We start from the raw sequence: 22,615 nt of genomic DNA on the forward strand, positions 1-22,615 counted from the left end.
CAAGTGGCTGTATAAGATCATCTCTTGGGTGGGGAAGGAGACTGAGCTCGGAAAGTGCCCCATCTGGATACTGCATTGTCCATTTAGGGGCACTTCAACTCTCACGTGGGCGATGAAACTGTGACCTCAAGGGGTTTGACTGGGAGGAACAGCGTGCCAGGCCTGAACACAAATGGTGTTCTGTTATTGAACTCGCACTTTGTCCATAATGCACCTTCCACCTTCAAGCATAAGGGTTTCCATACATGCATGAGGCACAGCATGGTTGCAGTAGTGAGTTCGACACCAAGAACTAAGATACTTTCATCTGTCACCTCAGCAAATAGCTCAACATCTTTTTTATTTGGCAGACTTTTACACTGGATGGACGCAACCTCCAAAGGCATTTGTCCCTCCCCCTGGGAATTTAGGTAATTTCTATTATAGTTTTGTCTATCGTTTGTCAGTCTTCTGGTGTGTAAACACACCTTTAACAGTTTTCCAAAACCAAAGGCGATATCTGTTCAGTTAGTACTTAGATAAAGGCAGGAAAAATGAATCTGACAAGTTTCAACTCACATTTTTTACCACTTTTTGCAGAATAACCTAAATTCTAAATAAGAATAAAACAAGGCAAACAGGTCCCTGTAAGTAAGCTCTGCTGTACTCGTATCACATGGTTTCTGGTATTAAATAACATCAAATTAAAAACAAAAACAAGGAAAACACTTCTGGTTTAAAATGCTCACTTTCCTCTCACAGGCGCTCACATCCTCGGCTGTTGTGACGCCAGCTTTGACTGATGCTCACCAGAAAGACAAAAACCACACAAAGCTCTGCAAGCAACCAGATACATTTAATTAGATAATTGCTGTTGTTTCTTTTTCCACCTGGAGACTGGATCGCTGCATTTTTACAGTGCTGGTGAAGAGAAAAGCAGTAAGGAATATGATTCTCTTTGACCCTGGATAAAGCTGTAATTTCATCCAAAGGAGACAATCAAGCATCAGGATTTAAGTCGCACTGCCCATGAGCTATTCAGGTTAGACGGGCAGCGGTGGCAGCCTGAAGGGTCCTCAGTGTCGAGGTATTGTAGTCGAACCCCCACGTGACCGCACACTGATACACTGCAATAACAGCTACAGTGTTTTAGAAGGAAAACCTGCAGTACGACTGTGTGAAGGGAATAAGAAAAAGGCCTAAGAGAAACTGAATACTTGTTGCTAGTGAGAATGAATCACACCATAAAGGCAGTAAGGAGGAACAGCCTGCACACGCTTCTTTTAGATTATAAAACCTGAGGAGAGGCTGGTAGTGAGGGAAGATGTGCTGCAATGTGGGAGGTGATGATTCAGATACTGATTAACACGAAATATTTTCATTTTTTGGGACTCTGTGAAAATTCGGGGTTCAGCATCTCACCCAAGGACACCTCAAAAATCGAAATCAAAATAATTAACCACGTCATTAATACACAACGCACAGTGTAGCTGTGGATATTGTAAACAAGTGGTAAACGTGGCCCAGTCCCAAGTATTTTTTTTTTTAACTGTGTTGTTTCCATTTCAAAGTGACCTTGTTTTATTCCCCTTAAAATGGCACACTGTCTCACACCGTTTAAACATTGGAACATTTTTTAATGTTCTATTTTGACTAAAGTATGGGTTCCTGACATCTGCAAATCATTGCACTCAGTTTTTATGAACATTTTACACAGCAGCCCAACTTTTGTGGAAATTTATTTGTAGTAAAATGAAATGATACTATCACCATACTTTGCTCATGATACGATGATATTAAGATTTTTAACATTTTGTGCGCTTTGCAATAACATATATTGTGATTTATCACATTTTCTTTTACTTAAATTATGTAGTTTAAGTAAAATATTGTCAATATCTGTTTAAACATGCTGGCAATCTGTCTACATTTGTAGGGTAGAAAATAATTACTTTCAAACTTTTGTCAATTTCTCCAAGTGACTGCAGTCAGTCTAAGTAAGACCTTTTGCAAAAAGGTTGACTCCTGTCAGATGATCCGTGCAATCAAAAGTGCAACACCTTCAAGATCTGGGCAACCATTTAGTCACAAGTTACGATCAGTCGCAGCACGTGGAAAAATTCACAACAATCACCAACAGATTCCAGGAGGTTGCGGTCCTATTTTTACTTGTGTAACTGAGCCATCAGCTTGCTGTCGATCAGGAGGTAGCTTTGTCAAGTTTGCTCTGCTAATGTTATCAGTGCAATGCTCGGGAAGGTAGTGCACTGTTATTCATGGTATTTCCAGAGTGCAATTTATTTAATAAAATATAATATTTATATATTTAATATTGTAAAATATAAAATTCAAATTTGTTATACCCCCCCACCCATGTATGACTATTGATGACAATGATAAAGTACTAATTGCTTCTAGAGGACTTACCTTTACCTTCCTATAGAAGCAATAAGAGTGAACGTTTTTTCACAGCACTGCAGTGAAAACTGGAGGTTACAGCTCCAAGAACAGTTTTCATATGAAGGAAAACTGTTGGACTTTACTGGCCTGGTACAGGCCAAAGGCTGAAACAATCTTAATCCTACAACTGTTGCTGGATCTTTAACCTCTTCAGACTTCATGTTCTTATTGGGACACCTTGGAAGTATTAAGTTGTGCCAGAATCCTCTTCTCAACATTCATTTTCACATCTACATGCACCAATAAGGAAAATAAACACTCAACATTTTAAAGGTTTTGTGTTGTGAAACCTTAAAAGTTCATCAAACAGCTAATAATTTTATCTTTAGCTACAAAGATCCTGACTTAAGATGCAGAAAGACAGTGCTGCGGAGTCATTTCAGCCAAACAATCCTTCAATGGGATACAGAACCCCCCCAAAAAACAAAAACAAAACAAAACAAAAAAACCCAAACAAAGTACAAATCTTTATACTAAAATGTGAAGTAATCGGCTTCCATAAAGAAAATACCCTTATCCATAACTAATAATAACCTTTCAACTTCCGTCAATAAGTCTCTATTTCGAACAAACCAGGCATACAATCGACTTTTTCACGTAATAAATGTTTTATAAATGTCTTTACATTCTCAACATGTTTTCCTGTTAATGTTTAACTCATGTAGCTTTGTGAAAAAGAAGACTGAGTGTCATGTTATAGGCAGAACAAGGCACATCATACATTCATACAGTGAACTGTCTTTCAACTGCACTCAGACAAAGTCTGCACACGAAGCATGCCACACTTAAAAACATCTCATTTCCGTCAGATACATGATTAAAAAATCATCAGCTTGCATGCAGGATTACACAACAGTTTGGTGGATGTGCGTTAATACAGCGTTAATTCAGGTCTTTGCTCTCGACCTCAAGCACAGAAACAAAACAAACTTCAATCTTATAGCCAGTAAAAATAACTCATAGTTCCTTTGAAATCCTGTTTTTATAAGAGCAAAGAGCAGAATGACACAGATAAAAAAAAGAATAAATAATTATAAAAAATATACACGAGGAGATCAGAGTGACAGCGTCCTCAAACAGTTGCGCTGAAGATGGAAACCTCGTCATGTAAACCTCAGTAGTGCAATAGATGGAAAACACAGCAGATCCCAGATGAGCCTAAAAATAACTCATCTGAGAGGAAAAAACCCAAAAACCTGGCTGAAGAAATACTTTAAATATGTTGAACGTCACCTGACTTGTGCTTTTAACAGATCAGAGAGGACACGCAGAAACTATCACTGAGGTTTTGTCTAAAGGTCCAACACTTCCTACCAGGAAGTTTCCTTGAAGAAAAAAAAAAAAAAAAAAAAAAAAAAAAAAAAAAAGGAAATTTGGTGCTAATTAAAATAAAAACTTTCTCTTTTTTTAAAAAAAAAAGAGCGGCTCCATTTAAACACTATATTATGTTAAAGGCTCTTATGCTAAAAGGCCCAGTTTTACAAAAAGCTGGAGGTGACTTTTGTCCTTATTTGATGGCGACAGTCATAAAATAAATTCAAAAAATTCTCCTGCCTAAAACAAGTCATCTTTAACTTGGAGTTTTGCACAAATAAAAATCTCCAGAATAAACAAGGAGCTTTGGAGGTACAGAAACTAGCCTTTTTCACCTTTTCAAGAGTTGATGCTAAGCTAAGCCAAGCTAGCCAAGGTTTTTTTTTCATGTTAATAAGGAAGTTTTTCCTTTCCACTGTCACCAAGTGCTTAATCATAGGGGGTCGTTTGATTGGTGACTGGATTATTAGATGGATTATAGAGTGTTTACAGTATAAAATACCATTCTTGTGATTTTGTGCTATTTAAAACTAAATGAAAACTAATAAATAAAACTAAATTAATTACAGCAGTGACAAACTATCACTAATTATGTCCTCAATATCTGTCAATATCAGTATGCTTTGAACAATAAGATACAGTTGTCATTAAAATCTGCTTTAAATATTTCCGTAAGACAGAGTCAATTTGCTATCAGTCTGTTTTTCTCGTAATATATTAACTGTTAAAATAAATGAAAATCACATATCGGTTGTATTTTAATTTTCTAATAAAGTACAGATGTTTGGTCTCCCTGTATCGATACAACATCAGCATACAAAATGCCGTGATACTACAATGTATCGATTCTTCCCGCTCTACATTTAATGGATATATATTGGATACACAAATGGATGTTGTTTGATTGTATTTGATTCATGTGGACATTTTGCCCCAGCTGAACTATAACTTTAGAAACGAACAATCAAGACCTCACCAATTAAACGTCTCTGGCAGCGCCTCGGTAGCAAAACTGGTTTAAATTGCCACTACAATTACCAAATACCCGCTTTCTTCATCTTCAGCCTCGCATATTCGCCTCTTCTGGCTGAAGTGGCACATTCAAGTTCTCTTTTCCTTTTATTCTGCTGCCTGCATCCTGTCAACCATTTAGTCATATACGAGTAGACTGATGCAGCTAACGTACGATGACTAAACAACAGCTAGAACGGGCGTCCTGAAAAGGTGAAAGCATCTTCCTCAAGCAGCTGCTAAAACCTTTTTTCACTTAATAAAAAGGGTGATTATTTTTGAGAAACGTAAATGAAGTGCTCTTTTTTTCAATACTTGGAACCAAATTGCTTTTTTTTTTTTTCTTTCTTCTTTTTCTAGGAAACTTCACATTTATCTGTAAATTGTGTTGCGTGATGCAAAGCCACCTGAAGATGGTATTTACACAATAATCAGCGTCAATCAAGGAGTGCTGGACAAAGAGAACGTCAAAGTATTAAAAGTGCTGCGTAAAAAGACAGTATAAAATGTTGTGTGTGTGGTCTGAGGCACCAGATGTTAAGACTTTGGACATAACAGATGAAATAAACAGACACATCTCAGCCTCAATCATTAGATACCGTTTCACCCAAAACACACAGGAGTGCTTGATTTGTCCAAATTCATCCGGCTGCATGCTTGATTGCAATATTGTCATTCAAATAGCTCCATTTGCATCTTTTTTTTTGTGTGTCATCACCACCTTTAAAGGTTGGGGTTTTTTTGGCATCCAACTCAGACTCCGCCCCCGCTTCGGTCCACCGACACCGGTTCCCTCTGATCCAGAGTCTCCTCTGCAGTTTTCATCAGAATGGCCAGGCGGCTGTCCGACACGTGTCCCTTCTTCACGGCGCTCATCAGCTGCGGAGGGAACAGCAGAGAACAGAGTACGTGGCGTGTAGGACAACGGCGGGAAAGGTTAACCTGTCAAAGCGAGGCGGGCCGCTTTCCTCGGGCAGAAATAATTATCTGCAGGACGAGGAGGAAACCGCCTGACTGGCAGTGAAAGGCTTTAGAGCTCACCTCCACATCCCTGAGTTTGAGAGGCAGACGATGAAACCATTTTTAGTTTTCATGTGTTAAAGCTGAGCAAGGTGCGACTGTTTTAATGTGAAAATGAGGTCATGTAATCTTCTCCAACGGCAGGAAACAAGCAGACGATTTTAATGTTCTCTGACATGATTATATATTCTTCTCAATCTTAGTGTCAACAAATCGAGTGCAAAGCAATGTTTTAATAGTTAAGATGACGCACTAAGAAAGTGCTGTCACTGTTTTTTCTTTTCTAAAAATTTAGACACGAAACACAAATATTTAAACTCCTTTTATTAATTCTATTAAATTGGTTCAGGTCAAAGACGCCCTTATTTTAAGGACTTTATGTACTGCTAAGCAGCTTTATCTATGAAAACTTCATTAGGTAAACCTGTTTAACTGCTCATTAACAAAAGATATCTAATCACCCGATCACATGGCACTAACTCTGTGCATTTAGGCATGTAAACATTGTCAAAGTGGCCTCCTGAACTTCAAACTGTGCAACAGAATGGAGAAAAAAAAAAGAGGATTTAAGTCACTTTAAATGTGGCATGGTTATTGGTATTTCAGAAGCTGCTGATCTGCTGGGATTTCCCACTCACGCAGTTCTAGTTTGTTTTGTTTTTTTTATAGAGAATTGCTGTGAAAAAGAGAAAACATCCAGTGAGCAGCAGCTCTCTAGGTGAAAATACCTTGTTGAACCCTGAGGTCAGAGGAGAATGACTGGACTGCTGGGAGCTGGCAGGAAGGCAACATTAACTCAGATAAGCATTTGTTAGAACCAAAGTACGCAGAAGAGCATCTCTACAGCAGCAGAAGAACACACTGGCTGCTGCTCCTGTTCCTTATCCACCACAGATAAAGTCACCTGGCTCAGCTTTAACACTTCTTGGACCTTTTTAGTTCATTTCCCACCTCCAGCCATAATTTTCGTTAACCGGAGAACTGGGTTAGGTTTTGTGTGAGGGTTAAAAGATCAATATCCTCCACACTACTTTCTGTTTGTTGTTCACATGGCGAGTCAGGCGAGCAGAAACAAACGCACAGATACAGATGTCATCACAAAGGAGAAAGAAGCTCTTTTCACTTTTAGCTTCTCTATTGTCCGAACATCAGCTCGCTTGCAGCAGAGATAGGTCGCTAACAAAGGTAGTCCTCTGTAATGGCTCTTCTCTGGACTCGAGTGAGAAAGTAATTTAGCGACAGAAGGACGTGTGGGCTCCCCGGACACTCCTCAGGCCTCATTACACGAGTCGCTGACAGAGCCTCTCCTCTCTAATTACCTTCATTTGGCCTGACCTGCCGCTGCTTTAGACTTCACACTCTCGGCTTGCAGCAGCGGATGTTTACTCACCTGTCAGGTGGACACAGGTCTTTCTTTTTTTCTCTCTCTCTCTCTTAACGACAGGATAATTTAAGTTCCAGCTCTCCTGCATGTATGAGGAGGAATATGCTGCCTTTATCAGGGTAAAAATACTGAAAATGACAGGCAAGAGAGGAGGAACTGAACCTTTGACTTTTGGTGATCTTACTATTAGAAAAACTGGATTTGTACACTTACAGGCTGAATTCATGTTAATTCCAGGCTCAATTTCCCACAAAAAAAAAACAAAAAAGAAAAAGGCTGAATCCGTGTGTGACAGATCACGCTCCTGAGGGCTTCCATTATCCAGCCTTTGCGTCCTCAGTCATGTTTGCTCTGCTGGTTTGAGAAGGGCAGGCACACTCACAGAGGTGTTGGGCATTAATGCTCCCTCTTATAAGACACACACCACACTGCATACTGTGCATGTGCGCATAAAGAAAATCATTTTTATTTGCCTTTTTTTAAAATTTGTTCTGGTATTTTTGATTTTCCTGTAAAGGTTTAAAATATAAATACAATAATATTTTAAGATTATTTAAAGATTATTTAAATGTTCAGCTACATGCAGGAAATCATGTAGCTGAAATCTGCGATCCAAATATTTTTCAGTTTTTCCATGAATCTGCATTTTTTATTTTTGCAAATGAAAACAAATAAATTTGCATTATTACAGCCAGACACTTTTTTATTATTACAGCCATTTCCAGCTGTTTCTTTTTTCACTGCCTGCTAAAATCTAGAAGAAAACAAACAAAATCCAGTCCACCACTGCATTTTGGATTTGTAAGCTGTAACTAAACCTTTAAGACGTGTTGTAACATGTAACATCACCCGCCATTCCATTAGGTACACCTTGCTAGTACTGGGTCGAACTCGCTTTTGGCTTAATTCTTCATGGTGCAGATTCAAGAAGTTGCTGGAAACATTCCTCCGAGATTTTAGTCCTTGTTGACATAATAGCACCACACAGTTACTGCAGATTTGCAAATGAGAATCTTCCATTACACCGCATCCTAAAGCTGCTCTGCTGGATTGAAATCTGATAACTGGCTAATATAATGAAGTGACATGCTGTCCATTCGGAGATGCTCTTCTGCATACCTTGACTGCAACCAAGGTATGCAGAAGAGCATACCTTGCATGCATTTAGGCATGAAGCACGTCTATATGCCCAAATCCTTTGAGTTGTTAAAAGGTGATTGGCTGATTAGGTACAGCTGTACCTAATCAGCCAAAGTGGCCACTCAGAGCACGTAGCTCAAAGCTAGTTTAAGCATTTATTGTGCACAGCTGCTCCATTAACAGATCACAGATAACTGATGTCTGTCTTGTGCTTACAGATACTAAATGAAGGCACTTAAAATTAAGCGCTGCTGATCATCTCTGTACTTGGTGCCTACCTGCAGGAATTCATCAATTTCGACTTGTCCGTTCTTGTTGAGGTCCACCTCATTAAGGATTTCATGGAGCGCGTTTTCATCAATGTGCACATTGATGCTCTGCAGGGAAGGAGAAACACAGCACTCGGGATCAATGACATGCAGCTGCGGGTAACAAATATGTGAAGACTGAGAGAAAAAAACTCACCTGCAAAACTCGCTGGACGTCAACAGTGGTGATGAATCCTTTGCTCTCTTTGTCAAACTTATGGAAACGCTTCTTGTACCTGTCAGACACATGAGCAGTAACAGCCGATTTACAGCAGCGATATTAACAGACAACAACAACAGCAGTGGATCAAATACCGTCATGTTGATGTTGCGCATACAACACCATAACCAGCATTGGCCCAGGACCAAGACTGGAACCAGTCCACGACCCAAAAAACCCACATGGCCTCCAGTAACCACTACTTAAATTCTAGCTTTCATTCCCTGGTTGGTGTTTGGGAATAAACATTTTTCCCTAGCGAGCAGTGGCTGTTAGAGGCTCTTATGCTTTCCTCAAAAGTGTGTTGACCTTCTAATTACTCGCTGGTTTGGAAATGCCTTTGAGGTGCAACAGCAACAGTTAGTAAGTTGTAACTACTACCATCTGCACTGAAATAAATAAGTATTTTCCCCAAACGGGATAAAAAAAGGCCTGACTTTCCTCCTTTCACCCACCACCTCACCCACCATTTATGACCTACTTATACTTTTTTATTTATACTTGGTCATTTGGTCATCATTACCTGTCATATATCTATGACAGGTAATCTAAGATGTTTTCATATTACTTTTAAAAATAGAGGAGTTTTGGTATCACAGCTCTACCAGATCCTTCAAAGAGTTTAAAAGGGCATTGCCTGAAACTGTTGCCAACTCTTCATCCAACCAGAGATCAGTACCAGAGACAGTATTTGGGTAACTGAGCCACAAACATGGTCCTTTATCCCTGAGAGCAGCAAGTTTTTCCAGAGCCTGAATGTCTGCTCCAGAATCTCTGAATCTGGTTCTGGGTCTATTAGCTGTGTAATAATCAGAGCCAGCAAGTCGAACAAAAAAAATGTGAGGAGCTGTAGAGACAGACTGACCAAATTTACAGTGGGGAGAAATATTCCCCTTATAGTAAAAATATGAGAGCGAACTTAAATATGATCAGGGTCATAAATTACTATAAAAATAATATTTTAAGATTATTTAAATACTTGCAGGAAATCCTGTAGTTGAAATTTGCTCTGTGCCCCACAGTAAGAACCACAGAGTCTGTGTGCCCCTCCATGGACATGTCTCCCCTGACCAATCACCAAACCGGTCATGCTAAACGATGCTACAGACAGCACAACTTTCTCCACGGCTTTTCCAGACACTTTCACATCTGTCATGAGTTCAGGGTGAACCTGCTCTCATCTGTGAAAAGCTCAGGGTGCCTGTGGTGGACCTGCCAATTCTGGTATTCCTTGGCAAATGCCAATCAGTCTCCACAGTGCCAGGCAGTGAGCACTGAGCCCACCAGAGGACAGCAGGCTCTCAGGTCACCCTCATGTAGTCTGTTTGTGATTGTTTGGTCAGCAACATTTAAACTAGTGACCTAATGGAAGTCATTTTGTAGCTCTCACAGTGCTCATCCTGTTCCTCCCAGCGTAAAGGAGCAGATATCGGTCCTGCTGATGGATTAAGGACCTTCTATGGCCCTGTCCGGCTCTCCTACAGTAACTGCCTGTGTGTTCCTGAGACACAACAAACCTTCTGACAATGGCACGTATTGATGTGCCATCCTGGAGGAGTTGGACTACCTGTGCAACCTCTGTAGGGTCCAGGTATCGTCTCATGCTAGCAGTAGTGCCACAGAGACTGGCCAAATGCAAAACTAGTAAAAAACAGTCAGACAAAGTGAAGAGGGAAAAATGTGTCCCCTCCAGCTGCAAACCATTCCTTTGTTGGGGTTTGTCTCATTGTCACACGTCTACTGGACTTGTTGTTCATTTCATTAACACTAAAGCAACTGAAACTCATTAACAAGCCCCTCTGACACTTAAATGACCAGAACAACATCCCAGAGATTTAACTGACTGGATGGTATACTCTCATTAAAGTGTCCCTTTAATTTTTTGAGTAGTCTATAACTGATATGGAACATGATTAAGAAAGAAAAAAATGCATAAATCAATCAGGAAAGTTAAATGAACTATCTGACGTTTTCAAAAGCACTACCTGGCTACTTCATGGTTGTCCAGGTTAATCTCAGACGTCTTGGTTATTTGCTCAGAGCGAGACCTGTAGCCCATCTCATGGTACAGGAACTTCCTCGCTGCCTCAAGTTCCTCCTGGATTTAAAGGGAAAAAAAGTGAGCCCACACTAATCAGCAGAGTCATTTTCTCCTTAATCAGAACAAACAGATTCACACATACACCCTCTGTAACTCAGGTTATAACATTAAATGAGACATCTAATGTCTAATGAGGTCACTACAATGTGTGTCAACGGCTAAAATGTTTCTTTTTCTCCAGCTTGTTACATGTCACTCATACAAGCTGCTGTCTCAAAATGCACAGCTTGATGTTAGTTTACCTGATTCATCAGATCTTTTAGCTCTAAACAAACCTCAAAACACTGGAAAACATCTGGTTTTCCAAAACTCAAAATAACATCTTCAAAAGTCTCTTTGTGTCTGACCACCACATCAAATCTAAAGAAAGTCTGTCGCTGTCACATGACAGTGACAGTGACAGTGAGGAGAAATTATTTATTATGGCTGCATAACTTCCACCCATCCTACAAGTGAGACTTTCTAATCTGTGTTTTCTAATCTGTGTTTTCTAACTCCAGGACTACGCTGATTAAAATCTCTCAATCACAGACAAAGAATTACCAATAACAAATTTTGGGGTGATGTTACAGGCTTTTTTTTTTGGGAAAACTGATCATTGGAGCTGCAGTACTGTGAAAAAGTATCTTCCACCTTCTTGATCAATCAAATCAAACAAATTTAATACTAGAAGAAGTTAGTAAGTCTGAGTAAATACAAACTGCAGCTTTTAAATTTATTACATGAAAAACTGTAATTAAAAAAAGGGATCATCAAGATGTTTTTGGTAAATGTGAGACGAGCCTTTGTGATCTTTTTGGTCAGCAGTGGTTTTCTCCTTGAACTCTCCCATGGATGCCATTTTTGCCCAGTCTCTTTCTTATTGTTCAATCATGAACTTTGACCTTAACTGTGACAAGTGAGTTAGATGTTCTTTTGCGGCCTCTTGGATGAGTCATCGAAGCTCTTGGAGTAATTTTGGTTGGCTGGTCACTCCTGGGAAGCTTCACAACTGTTCCAAGTTTCCTTCAATTGTGGATAATGTCTCTCACTGTGGTTCACTGAAGTTCCTGAGCCTCAGAAATGGCTTTGTAACCTTTTCCAGACTGATAGATGTCACTGACTTTGTTTCTCAGCTGCTCCTTTAGATCGTGATGTGCTGTGTTGGTGTTTGAGATCTTTTAGCTTCACTTTGTCACACATTTTCTATTTAAGTGATTTCTTGATTCAACACGTCTGGCAGTAATCAGGCCTTAGTGTAGCTGAAGAAACTGAAGTCAGGGTTCCAAAAAATGTGGTTAATACAGTTAATTCATGATGTACTTCTTCACACAGGCCCAGGTGAGTTTGGATAGGGTTCTCCCTTAATAAATGAAATCTTCATTTAAAAACTGCATTTTTGTATTTACTCTGGTTATCTTTGCCTAACATTAAATTTTGTTTGTTGATCTGAAACATTTCAGTGTGACAAATATGCAAAAAAACACAAACAAACAAAAAACCATGAAGAAAGCAGACACTTTTTCACAACAATGTAACTGAAAGCTTTTACACAAGGAAAACCAGAAACCAGATTGTTTGGTGCATGATTAACCGACTTGTTTATGAGCTATTCTCCCACTACTTCTGCTGGTTAACAATAAAGGCCTAAAATAGCTCAACTTTCATGCATGCACAGAGCCCCCTCTATGAAAGAGCAAAGGGTGTGGACATTTCCATTGTACTCTGATCAAAAACGAATCCCTGCCCCGACTTGAGAAACCCACCAGGGATTAAAGCTTTATGCAGAAGCCAGGGGAATAAAACAAGTGTAATCCCATCAGTGCACGTCCTTTTGACCTGCAGACATGCACCTCAGGATGCTGGTGACAGTTTTAGAAACAGAGTTAGGTTATGTTTTAACCATAAGCACACTTTCAGTAGAACATGTGGGCCTTATATTTCCTTTTTTTTTTATGTCTGTGAAGACATTCGCATCCAAGAAGCTTCTTGGATAAGAGGTGAAACGTCTTCAAGCAACTTAAAGAAGTCCAGACGTTTTTCTTTGCAAGCTCCTTTGACTATGATGACCTGGATGACTGAGAACCTTCACAGACATATTGGCGTGCATATTTTTTTTAATAAGCCTCTCTATGTGGACAACAGAGATTGTGTAAATCTAACCATACCAAACGGTGACCTGGTGAATGTTAAAGGGTTAAAAACATCAAGTGTTGTAAAGCCGTACCGTCCTCTTCTCCTGACTCCAGTCCAGTTCTTTGCCCATGATCTGGACGATACGTGGGAGCGCCTCGTCAGCCGCCTGCACATTCAGGAAGCCCAGGCGAGTTCGCCGGGCGATGACATCGATGGCGGTGCAGGCGTACTCCTTAATCGCATATAGCACCTGAAAAAGACGAGAAGCTCTCAGACACTCTTCAGACACACAGCTGGAACTTTAACCGTTTACACAACAGTCCCACTTTACCTCGCTCTCGATGTACGGGAATTCAGACACCAATCTTTTCCCGACGATCGGCCATCTCTGCCCGGTGACCTGAGCCATTTTGGCAACGTCGAATGCCCTTCCCCCATACGTGGAGGTCAGGTGTTGAGCGACCTGTGCCAGAGAAAGATATAAATACTTACTTAAATACATAGATTTTATATTAATTTATGTTAATAATAATGCTAATCAGAGGTTTTCTGCCCTGAAAACATGTTTAGGAATTTATACCAAAGCAAAATCACCAGGACTGTGATAAAACATCATTACTCAAATACTCAATTATCAAAGGTCATAAATTACAGGGACATGCATAAACACTAAGGTGAAACTAAAGCAAAAAGACTGCCTGAATTTGTGTAGTCAACCCCCAAACACACAATTTAAACTGTGTTAATAACAGGATTAAATTATTGGATAATCAGAAGCACTTATTAGAAGTTTATTGACTGTTTAGTTACATCGAAACATGTGACCCACCTGTTATTCACTGATAAAGCTTTTATTAAAATGAATACATTATTCACTCATTAGGACCTTTTTTGTTTTGTTTTTTTTTTCTTACATCTGCTAGAACAAAGTCTCATTAGGGTCTATAATATGATTTTCCTAAATATATAATTTACACTAAACTGCTTTTTATATCTAAACGTTTTTACCATCCTTGTCATAGGAGCTTTTATATAAAGTCATTAGCTGATCTGAGAAATACATAAGCAGCATCAGTAGGAATATTACAAGTCATTTCTTACATGAGGATAAAAAAAAAAACCGACACCTCTTATACTGACTGATTAATACATTTGTAAACAGAGTTTAACAGTATATCATACTTTCACTATGGCTACTCCCGCTGTTTCCCTCCACTGTTAATGGCAAATTGCTATAAGGGTTAAATAATGGGGGGGGGGCTGTGACATTAGCTAAAATATTTCTATAGAGAAAGATGTTGAACATCCTACTCCAACTTAAGAATTACAGGTGTGACGCCTAAATTCAGCTTATTTGGGTTTTTCCAAATAAGCTGAATTCAGTGTGTGTATAATAAGTGTGTGAATGTATAATTCCTGTTATCCCTCCTACAACATATAAGTCCATTATTCTAAAAATCTATTTGCTCTTGGTTAGTTTTTCCCAGCTGCCAGTGAAAGAATGAGCAATAATGGCACAAGTCTGAATAAGTAAATAGATACATTTAAAAATAAATGTACAAAATGAATGTTTGAATGTAGACAGAGAAATAAATCCAAGTTAAAATATAGAAATAATTAGATAGCTACATAAATTCATATGGAGAAATAATATACAAATGCAAAAACAGAACAATTAATTAATTAATTAATTAATTAATTAATATCTACTACCTAAATAACTTTCAAAGACTGACCGAGTATAAATGAAGATAAATGTAAAAATAAATAAATCATTAAGTAAATGTTGAAGTATATATGATGCAAAATAGAGAATTAATTAGATTAATGTAAAACTATGTAAATTGATTTGCAGAACTAAAAACATAAATATAAAAACTGAGTGAATACACTAAATAAATACATTATATATATTAAATACATTAAATTTATCTAAAAATTAATGTTGTAAACTAAAACTAAACTAAATAACTGTAGTAAAACTGAGCATAAATACATAAATAAATACATGAATTGTGAAATACAAAAAAATATAGAAAATGTAGAATAAAAATTAAAAATATCAAATGTAGAAAAACAGCTGTAGCCTTAATTAAAATTTGAATAGTATGTATAGAAATTATTTTTCAATTCCCTCCCCGAATAAATGTTTGTATTTACTTAATTTATTGAATAATTTATTTAGAATTATTTAGTTTTCTGTCCTCTTTAACAGCATGTTTTTAAAAAAGGTCAGAAAATAGCAAAAACTGTTAGATTAACTGTTAAATTGTCTGTTGTGTTTAACCAACAGCCCAAAAAACATAGTTTTAATACAAAATTAGAGAAAAACACCCTGATATTAACAGACTCAGCACTGTCCATCAACCAAAGATTTCACTTTTAAACTGAAGACTGATTTTAACAGACGTTACACACAATTAAAGAGTTAAACAATAAAAAGCTTCTGCTTTTAAACGCATGTTTAAGTCCTTTCAATAGTTTAAATTATGTAAACTTGCAGCTGCTGGTATTCAGATGATCGATTTCACCTCTTCTGAGTTAAACGACAAACGATAACGCCGCTTTGTCAATGAGGTGTCACATGTTTACAGAACACAACAGGTTATTTGCTATTCAGATCGTTGGCCTGCTGATCGTGTGAAAGGGCAAACGCTGTCCAAATACCAACAGTGACCTTTTAGGAATATTTCAGAGAACAACCAGAACAACCAGCGCTGAGGCCCCTAATGAGGAGTACGTTTACTGCAGGCACTCAGCGCAGGACTCCTTTTTCCTTATGAAACTATGTTCTACTGCGCTTAATGAAAACGAGCAGGCTAATTATCAGAAAGACGCTGCGAAGCTGATGTGAGTCGATGTGCCTTTGCTTAATGCCACTGGTAAATTGGACAGCACACAGTGCGTTCTAACGCGTGTCCAGTCTTTTGTGTAGTGGAAATGTCAGCTTTGTTACAGCAGCAGCTTTAATGTCAGCATCTGGTGGAGAAGACACCGAATGTGTCTGCGAGAGCTGCGGTTACAGCTCGGTTTGTACACGGCTGTGTCAGCCAGTGTGTACAGTAGCTACCCAAACTTTTCTTAATGAAGCAGTAATCTCATTGATTGGTCTGAAAACAAACCTGGAAGATGTGGCTTTAAATATAAACCGTCATTTATCTCAGTGGCAGAGAGATCCGGACTTTCACATTAAAGTCAGACACTTATTTGTACACTCACCAGCCACTTCATTAGGCATACTTTTTTAACTGCTCATTAACACAAACATCCAGTCTGCCAATTACATGGAGGCAACTGAGTGTATTTAGGAATCTGAACATTATCAAGATGATGAGCTACGTTCAAAAAGCATCAGAAAGAGGAAGAAGACGGTGATTTAAGCAACTTTAAACATGGCAGGGTTGATGGACTGTGTATTTCAGAAGCTGCTGATATGCTGGGAGTTTCCCACACGACCATCTCTAGAGTTCTAGAACAATCTGAAAAAGAGAAAATAGTCTGTGAGCTTCACTAATCTGGGTGAAAACGATGCTAGAGGTCAGAGGAGAATGCTCAGCCCGCTTCGAGCTGATAGGAAGACAACAGTAACACAAATAACCACTTGTTACAACCAAGCTATGCAGAGGAGTGTGGTCTTCTGCTGCTGATGAGACGCATCAGCAGCAGAAGACCACACCGGGTGACACGTCTGTCAACTACAAACAGGAAACTGAGGCTACAGTACACATGAGCTCACTAATTAGACAATCGAAGGCGGGAAAAAGGAACTGGTGAATGTTTCCCTGACCTCTAGTTCTTCCTCTTCCACCAGTACAGCTTCACAAGTTTGACTTTGCCATTTTACCAAACTTTTCAGATAAAAGTCTTTCAGCCTTTTAAATGAAAGCTGTTAATATGAAAACATCAGAGAGTGTTGCATTTTGACAACAATCAGAAGTAGAGCTTCATCGATGAACCAGCTATAATTGTAAAGGACAAAAGGCACCTATATATCAATTTAACATTTTCAAGGTTTACACTGATGCTCAAATGCAAGCTAAGATAAGATAAGATGGTCTATATTAGTCCCACTGTTGGGTAATTCACAATAAACAGATGTAGCATAAGAAGAGATTTGAAGATGTGGTGGTAAATTATGGGGCTTATTTATCAGTTTTTTTGCAGCTTGGATCATAAGTTTGCCAAAAGAAGAAACAAAACTGCACATAAAGCATAAAATCATAAGAAACTCAACTCTCCGGTCCACAACGACACACTTCTTTGGCAAGTCTGATAAAATGTACAAGAGAAGGAAACTTTAAATAAAGGCCTAGTATGCTTTGGGGTTAATGTAAGAAAAGGCCACTGTTTGAGAAATTAAGGCTAACATGTATAAAGTATCAAACCTGCCGAGTAGGACTGCTTTAGGCTGCTGGAAGCGACTCGGTAACAGAAGGAAAGCAGAAGCAGAGGAAATGAAAGGAAAAGAGCCATGGATCAGCAGCTGTGCTTAAAAACCTGCTGAGCTTTAATAGTAAACAGTACAGTATTAGGCTTTAATGACCAGCTGCAGTAACATAACATCTGACCTCTTTCTCCAGGCCGTAGTCCTGCACCAGGCGGATGTAAAGGGTCGGCGTCCACCCCTTGGCTCCCTCCAGCATCAGACCAACAGTCTTGCAGGAGTCAGCTGAGAGGCGGTGGGCCTTAATTGTTGCGTCCAGGGTCTCTTCAGCCATAGATCTGTAGGTGGTCCATTTCCCACCTGAACACCAAAGCTGTGTTTTAAAATCCATCACAGGTACCTCTCATTGAAGATGATCAAACAGATGAAGGCCAGCTCACCAGCGATTGTGACCAGTCCGCTGTCACTGATGCTGACGATGTGGTTCCTGCAGATGGACTGGGTGTCTTTGGAGCTGGGGTCCGTCACTAGGGGACGTATGCCGCTCCACGCTGCCAACACGTCTCCTCGACGCACTGCAGACACAAAAATGTCACACCATGTCATGTTTATTAAAGAAGGAGCCAAAGAGGAGAATATAAAGCTAACAACTCTATATTCAACTGTGGGCCAAGAATGAATCCCTGAGGGACTCCAAGCACAGCAAGATTTGATTTAAGACCCTTAAGAGCAATCTTTCTGACTAGAAACTCGCTGCTCTACCCAAAAAGATGAGATTACGATTACCTACCCTTCCCCAATGCACCACTGAATGCCCAAACCTGTGAGTCAGTAATTAAAAAAAACCTTTAAAACTGCAGATTCAGTCACCTATAAGCATGTGGCTCCATGTGAAGCAGGCTACTCAAAAGTTCATCACAAAGCGCTCCTGTACCTTCTACATCAGGGCTGAGATAATTGCGGACCTCCCTCAGGATGAAGTTGATGTCGTCCTCCCCTGGGATTGGGTGGGCTGTCACGCTAGTGGGGGTGTCTGTTGTTCCGGCGATGGTCATGTTCTCCCACGGCAGGAAGAAGATGACACGACCATCGCTGGTGGCTGGATCGAGGAGACCCATGTTGTCAGGACTGTGCCAAGGAGAAGGGAAAAAAAGAGGATTTCTTATTATTAAATATACCACTCGTAATAGAAGTAGCAGGAGTCTGTGCGGTTTATTGAAATAAAAAAGGAGAGTGGCGCAAAAAAATTGAGGAAAACAGCAGGAAAAGAAGGAATGGTGGCACTAAAAATGAGGAGATGAGGGCCAAACTGAGCAGGAGACAAATGAACACAGATATGGAAGAGGTAGGGAGGCACGGGAGTATGTGGGTGGGGGGTAGATAGCAGCAGGAGGAAGATGAGAATAAGTGAGCAGGAGGAAGAAAATTAGGTGGTTGGCATTTCTGTTCAAAGGGCTCGCGCTCCCTCGGGTTTCACTCAATAAGCTTAGCTGAACTTTAAAACCTCCGACTTCAACAAAACCACTCTGCCACTCGGCTGTATCTTAACGGGAGAAGATTGTCCTATGTATGTAGGCGGAGGTCAGATAATAGTTTGGCTAGCTTAGTATTTACACACAGGAATGAGAAAACACAGGAACTACTATACATGTTAATGGAAGAGAAAAAGAAAACAACAGGAACAGCTTTGGTTGTTTTTGGCATTATTATGTCAGACCTGTAGTATCCGGGGATGACGATGTGAACTCCAGCACTGGGCTGGCAGATGTTCGAGGCCTCCTGGTTGTCCATCTTCCTCAGAGCGTCTGTGAACGGTCCGGTGGCGTTGATCACACACTTGGCCCTCACGTCAAATTCCTGCCCTGTGAAGACGAGCGAGACATTGACAGATTCGATTAAGAGAGACATCAAATACAAAAAATAAGCAAACAATAATGTGGGAGGAACCGTTCACTGGCTTCTTAATGCAAACAGCAGCTTCTTATCACAATTAAATTGAGTTTTTCCTTTTTTATTTCACACCACTGCAGCACCGTCCTGCCTGTGTATATATTATTTGCTATACACATTCATTTCTACTTACATTTACAATAATGCATTTACCCAAAAAAAAATCCTTTTAGAAGCCTTCATGGTCATTAAGAACAATACATAACTCAAATAAAAGGAAGCTGTAGATATAGCTGCAGAAAACATCAGAGACAGAAACAAGAAAAACAGCAACAAGATAATGGGAATTTCCTTTATCAGCTTTGAAGTATTACTATAACTTATTCATTAATAATCTAATGTAAGGCTTGTAGTTTATAATATAACTGTTATTAATGACCTGAAGTGCTACAGCTGGACACGATGAGACTTTTTTATTTATATTTTAACTTCTCTGTGGACTGCAGTGCACAAATATTTGGCTCTAATTGTAGCGCTTTTCTCCTCTGTTTGAGCGCCTCTTAATACAAGCGTCACTGACCCTTTGACACACATTTACAGAAGTGTTTTTTTCCTACGTCTGAGTGCTTTGAACCTAACATTCACATGCTCACACTCTGATGGATGCACAGGGGGAAGACATGACCTGCTCTACCTCCTGAGCCGACGCCACACGCAAATAAAGCGAAAGCCAATTAGACGTGGAATTCAGTTTTTGCAATCATGCGAATGCTTGGCTTCAACTTGTCTGCCATTTTGAACATGTGACACTGTAGTTCTAGATGTTCAGGCAAGGTGGCAAGGTGATACTACTTGCAAATACGTCTTGATGCATGCTCAGCCAACCAGGTAAGTAAATTCTGAAAGACTGAGCCTGAGGACAGTCAAGGAGGCCACTTAAAAGGTAAAGAACATCTACGAATGGAGGAGGAGCCTTAAGGGTACATCTTTTGCCATCTTACAATGCTGTGATTGCAGCCACTCCCACTGTGAATGGCACTCATGGCCATTGATCTATGGACTTTAATCAGTGGTTGTTGATCAATGGTCATGATAATTTGCATATTAATGATCAAGGAATTGACCTCATAGCCCATTGTTCATTCAGTGGGCTGGTTTCAGTCATTATGCAAATGTACTGTTTATAAGGTTGGAAACCCGCAGTCAGCTGAGACTGAAGAAGTCACTTGGATGAGTGACGAAACGTTTCTCCCACTGAAAACGCCACGTCCAGATGAACAGAATCAACCTTTTAAGAGGTACTTGCAAAGACGTATACAATGTCTTGGACATCAGGAAACTATCGTTAGGAGGACATCGACTTATCTGCAAGCACTTGCCAACTACTCTCCTAGTGGAAGTGATGGAGATCTTTTGCTTTCAAAGTAAAAGTTGCACCTTTTGAAACGTGTTGGCTGTGTAGATCCAAATTTTACTTTAAAGGAAACTGTTTGTTTCTGGCTGCCGTTCAATGAGTAGTTGGCAAGTGTTTGCAGAAAGGATTGAAGACACTTCAATTACAGCACTGTCTTTAAGATCAATTTCACCTACCAACTGCCAGAAACCTCCAGGAACTACTCACCAACTGGTTGTTGGTGCACATTTTTAATGTTCACTATGGTGGATAACTATTGATCAATGTGCGCATGATGTCACACAAGAAACCTGAAAGGTGATGAATGGGTGGGAGAAAAAAAAAGCAATCCACAGTGAAGGTGAAATTGGGCGTTTCTGATTTTCCCGCTCCCACCATAGGGGGCGTATTTGAGCTCAATATGACATGTTTTTCCAAAAAGCGAGAAGAGTGAACTTCAGTTATTAACCCTGGCTCTATGGTGTTAATGAGAAGTTAAAAGAAAGAGATTAAATGGACATGCCGTTGTTATGGTTACATGGTGGTCTTCAGGTATATAGCAGGTATAGAGCTGATGCTTTCCATCCTCACTCCCAGGGATTTTTCATAAATAGATTTAATCCTAATGTTTAAAAAGCTTTTTTAATGTCAGTCTCCATGTAGACTGATGCAACGGTTTGAAGCGGCACAACACAGCTTGGCCTTTTTAAATGATTATTTCATCTTCTCTTTTTATGGTGCTGGAGGAAGTCTAAACCTTCAGGGTCAGGATGATCTTTCTAACCTGTGCTTTAGGAGCTCAGAGACACTTTCGGATGGAAAAAATTAAACTTTAGAGCGCCATCTCGCCGCCCGCATCCCTCACCTGTGATGACGTCCCTGCAGCGGGCACCGCACACCTTCTCTCTGCCGCTCTGTGGGTCCTTTTTCTTCAGCAGGTGAATCACCTCGGTGTAGTTTGCGATGGCGGCGCCGTAGCGGGCGGCACTGAGGGCGATGGCCAGGTTCATACGGGCATCATTGTGCTGACCTGAAGCAGGACAGAAAAGAAGGACATGAACAAGATGGAAGGAAGAGGTAATTTGTGCCTTTTTATAGGCATTTAGCTGGATTTCTCACATGGATAGGAGAATTTGTACCTAGGGGAAGTATTTGAGGAATGCATATATATAATACAGCAGCCAGCCAGCTCGGCGTAAGTGGATTAGGCCCAACATTTGGTGCGCGTCTGTGACAATAAAGGAGTGTCTGCTGTTGCTGGTGGCAGCGGCAGTAACCAAGGAAGTGGGAGAAATAGCTGCTGCTGCTCAGCCGCTCCGACCGGTGACGCCGCCGCCGCTGCTGCTCTGCGCTCTACACCGCCGGGAGAGAAGGTCATATTTCGAAATGTCACGGGCGTGATTGTTCCAGACGGCATAATTGGAGAAAAGACGACCCACCCCTCCCCCTCCTCCCCATCACCCTGGCCCCCAGCCCCCACCCCTTCAGAGCAGATGATGGGAGGATGGTGAGGAGGTGAAAATCAAACATATGCTGCTCTGCACCAGGAAAACGCTCTTCCATTTTCTCAGTCTGCAGGCAGGAACCTCTGATCACTTAAGAGTAAAAGTATTTTAAATGGATAAAAAAAACTTCAGGTAAGCGCTCCTTACTGTGCTGAAGAAATAAACAGATATTAATGGATATCGTATTTTATTTCATAGTAAAAAATATGATAAAGACAAACATCAGCAACCTCTAAGTGGTGTCATTTCTCCAATTAAAATAAAACAAACAAAAAAAACCAGCCTGTTGTGAGTGAACACAACGAGCCCATACTCAGCGAAGCCAGCAGTAGAAAACACATCACCCGCAGATACGCCGTTGTTATTTTCGGCGGTGGAACGGAAAGGACGC

The 22,615-nt window shown here is 40.0% G+C and overlaps 1 protein-coding gene across 2 annotated transcripts in view; it reads right to left on the reverse strand.

Annotated features, from left to right (window-relative positions):
* Positions 1 to 3,801: 3,801 nt before the first annotated feature.
* The window catches only part of gpd2 (glycerol-3-phosphate dehydrogenase 2 (mitochondrial)), a 33,553-nt gene continuing 14,739 nt past the window's right edge, over positions 3,802 to 22,615 (reverse strand). For both annotated transcript variants that reach the window (XM_040051429.1, XM_040051428.1), the window contains 11 exons: positions 21,585 to 21,749; positions 19,154 to 19,298; positions 18,371 to 18,564; positions 17,877 to 18,011; positions 17,621 to 17,796; positions 13,384 to 13,515; positions 13,144 to 13,302; positions 10,822 to 10,934; positions 8,774 to 8,852; positions 8,587 to 8,685; positions 3,802 to 5,643 (listed from right to left, as the gene is read on the reverse strand). In XM_040051429.1, the coding sequence (XP_039907363.1) occupies positions 5,518 to 5,643; positions 8,587 to 8,685; positions 8,774 to 8,852; positions 10,822 to 10,934; positions 13,144 to 13,302; positions 13,384 to 13,515; positions 17,621 to 17,796; positions 17,877 to 18,011; positions 18,371 to 18,564; positions 19,154 to 19,298; positions 21,585 to 21,749 (1,523 nt within the window). In that variant the 3' untranslated portion in view covers positions 3,802 to 5,517. The remainder of the gene's footprint in view (positions 5,644 to 8,586; positions 8,686 to 8,773; positions 8,853 to 10,821; positions 10,935 to 13,143; positions 13,303 to 13,383; positions 13,516 to 17,620; positions 17,797 to 17,876; positions 18,012 to 18,370; positions 18,565 to 19,153; positions 19,299 to 21,584; positions 21,750 to 22,615) is intronic.

Source organism: Simochromis diagramma, unplaced genomic scaffold, assembly GCF_900408965.1.
Source record: "Simochromis diagramma unplaced genomic scaffold, fSimDia1.1 OVJJ01000107.1, whole genome shotgun sequence".
Taxonomy (NCBI): Eukaryota; Metazoa; Chordata; class Actinopteri; order Cichliformes; family Cichlidae; genus Simochromis; species Simochromis diagramma.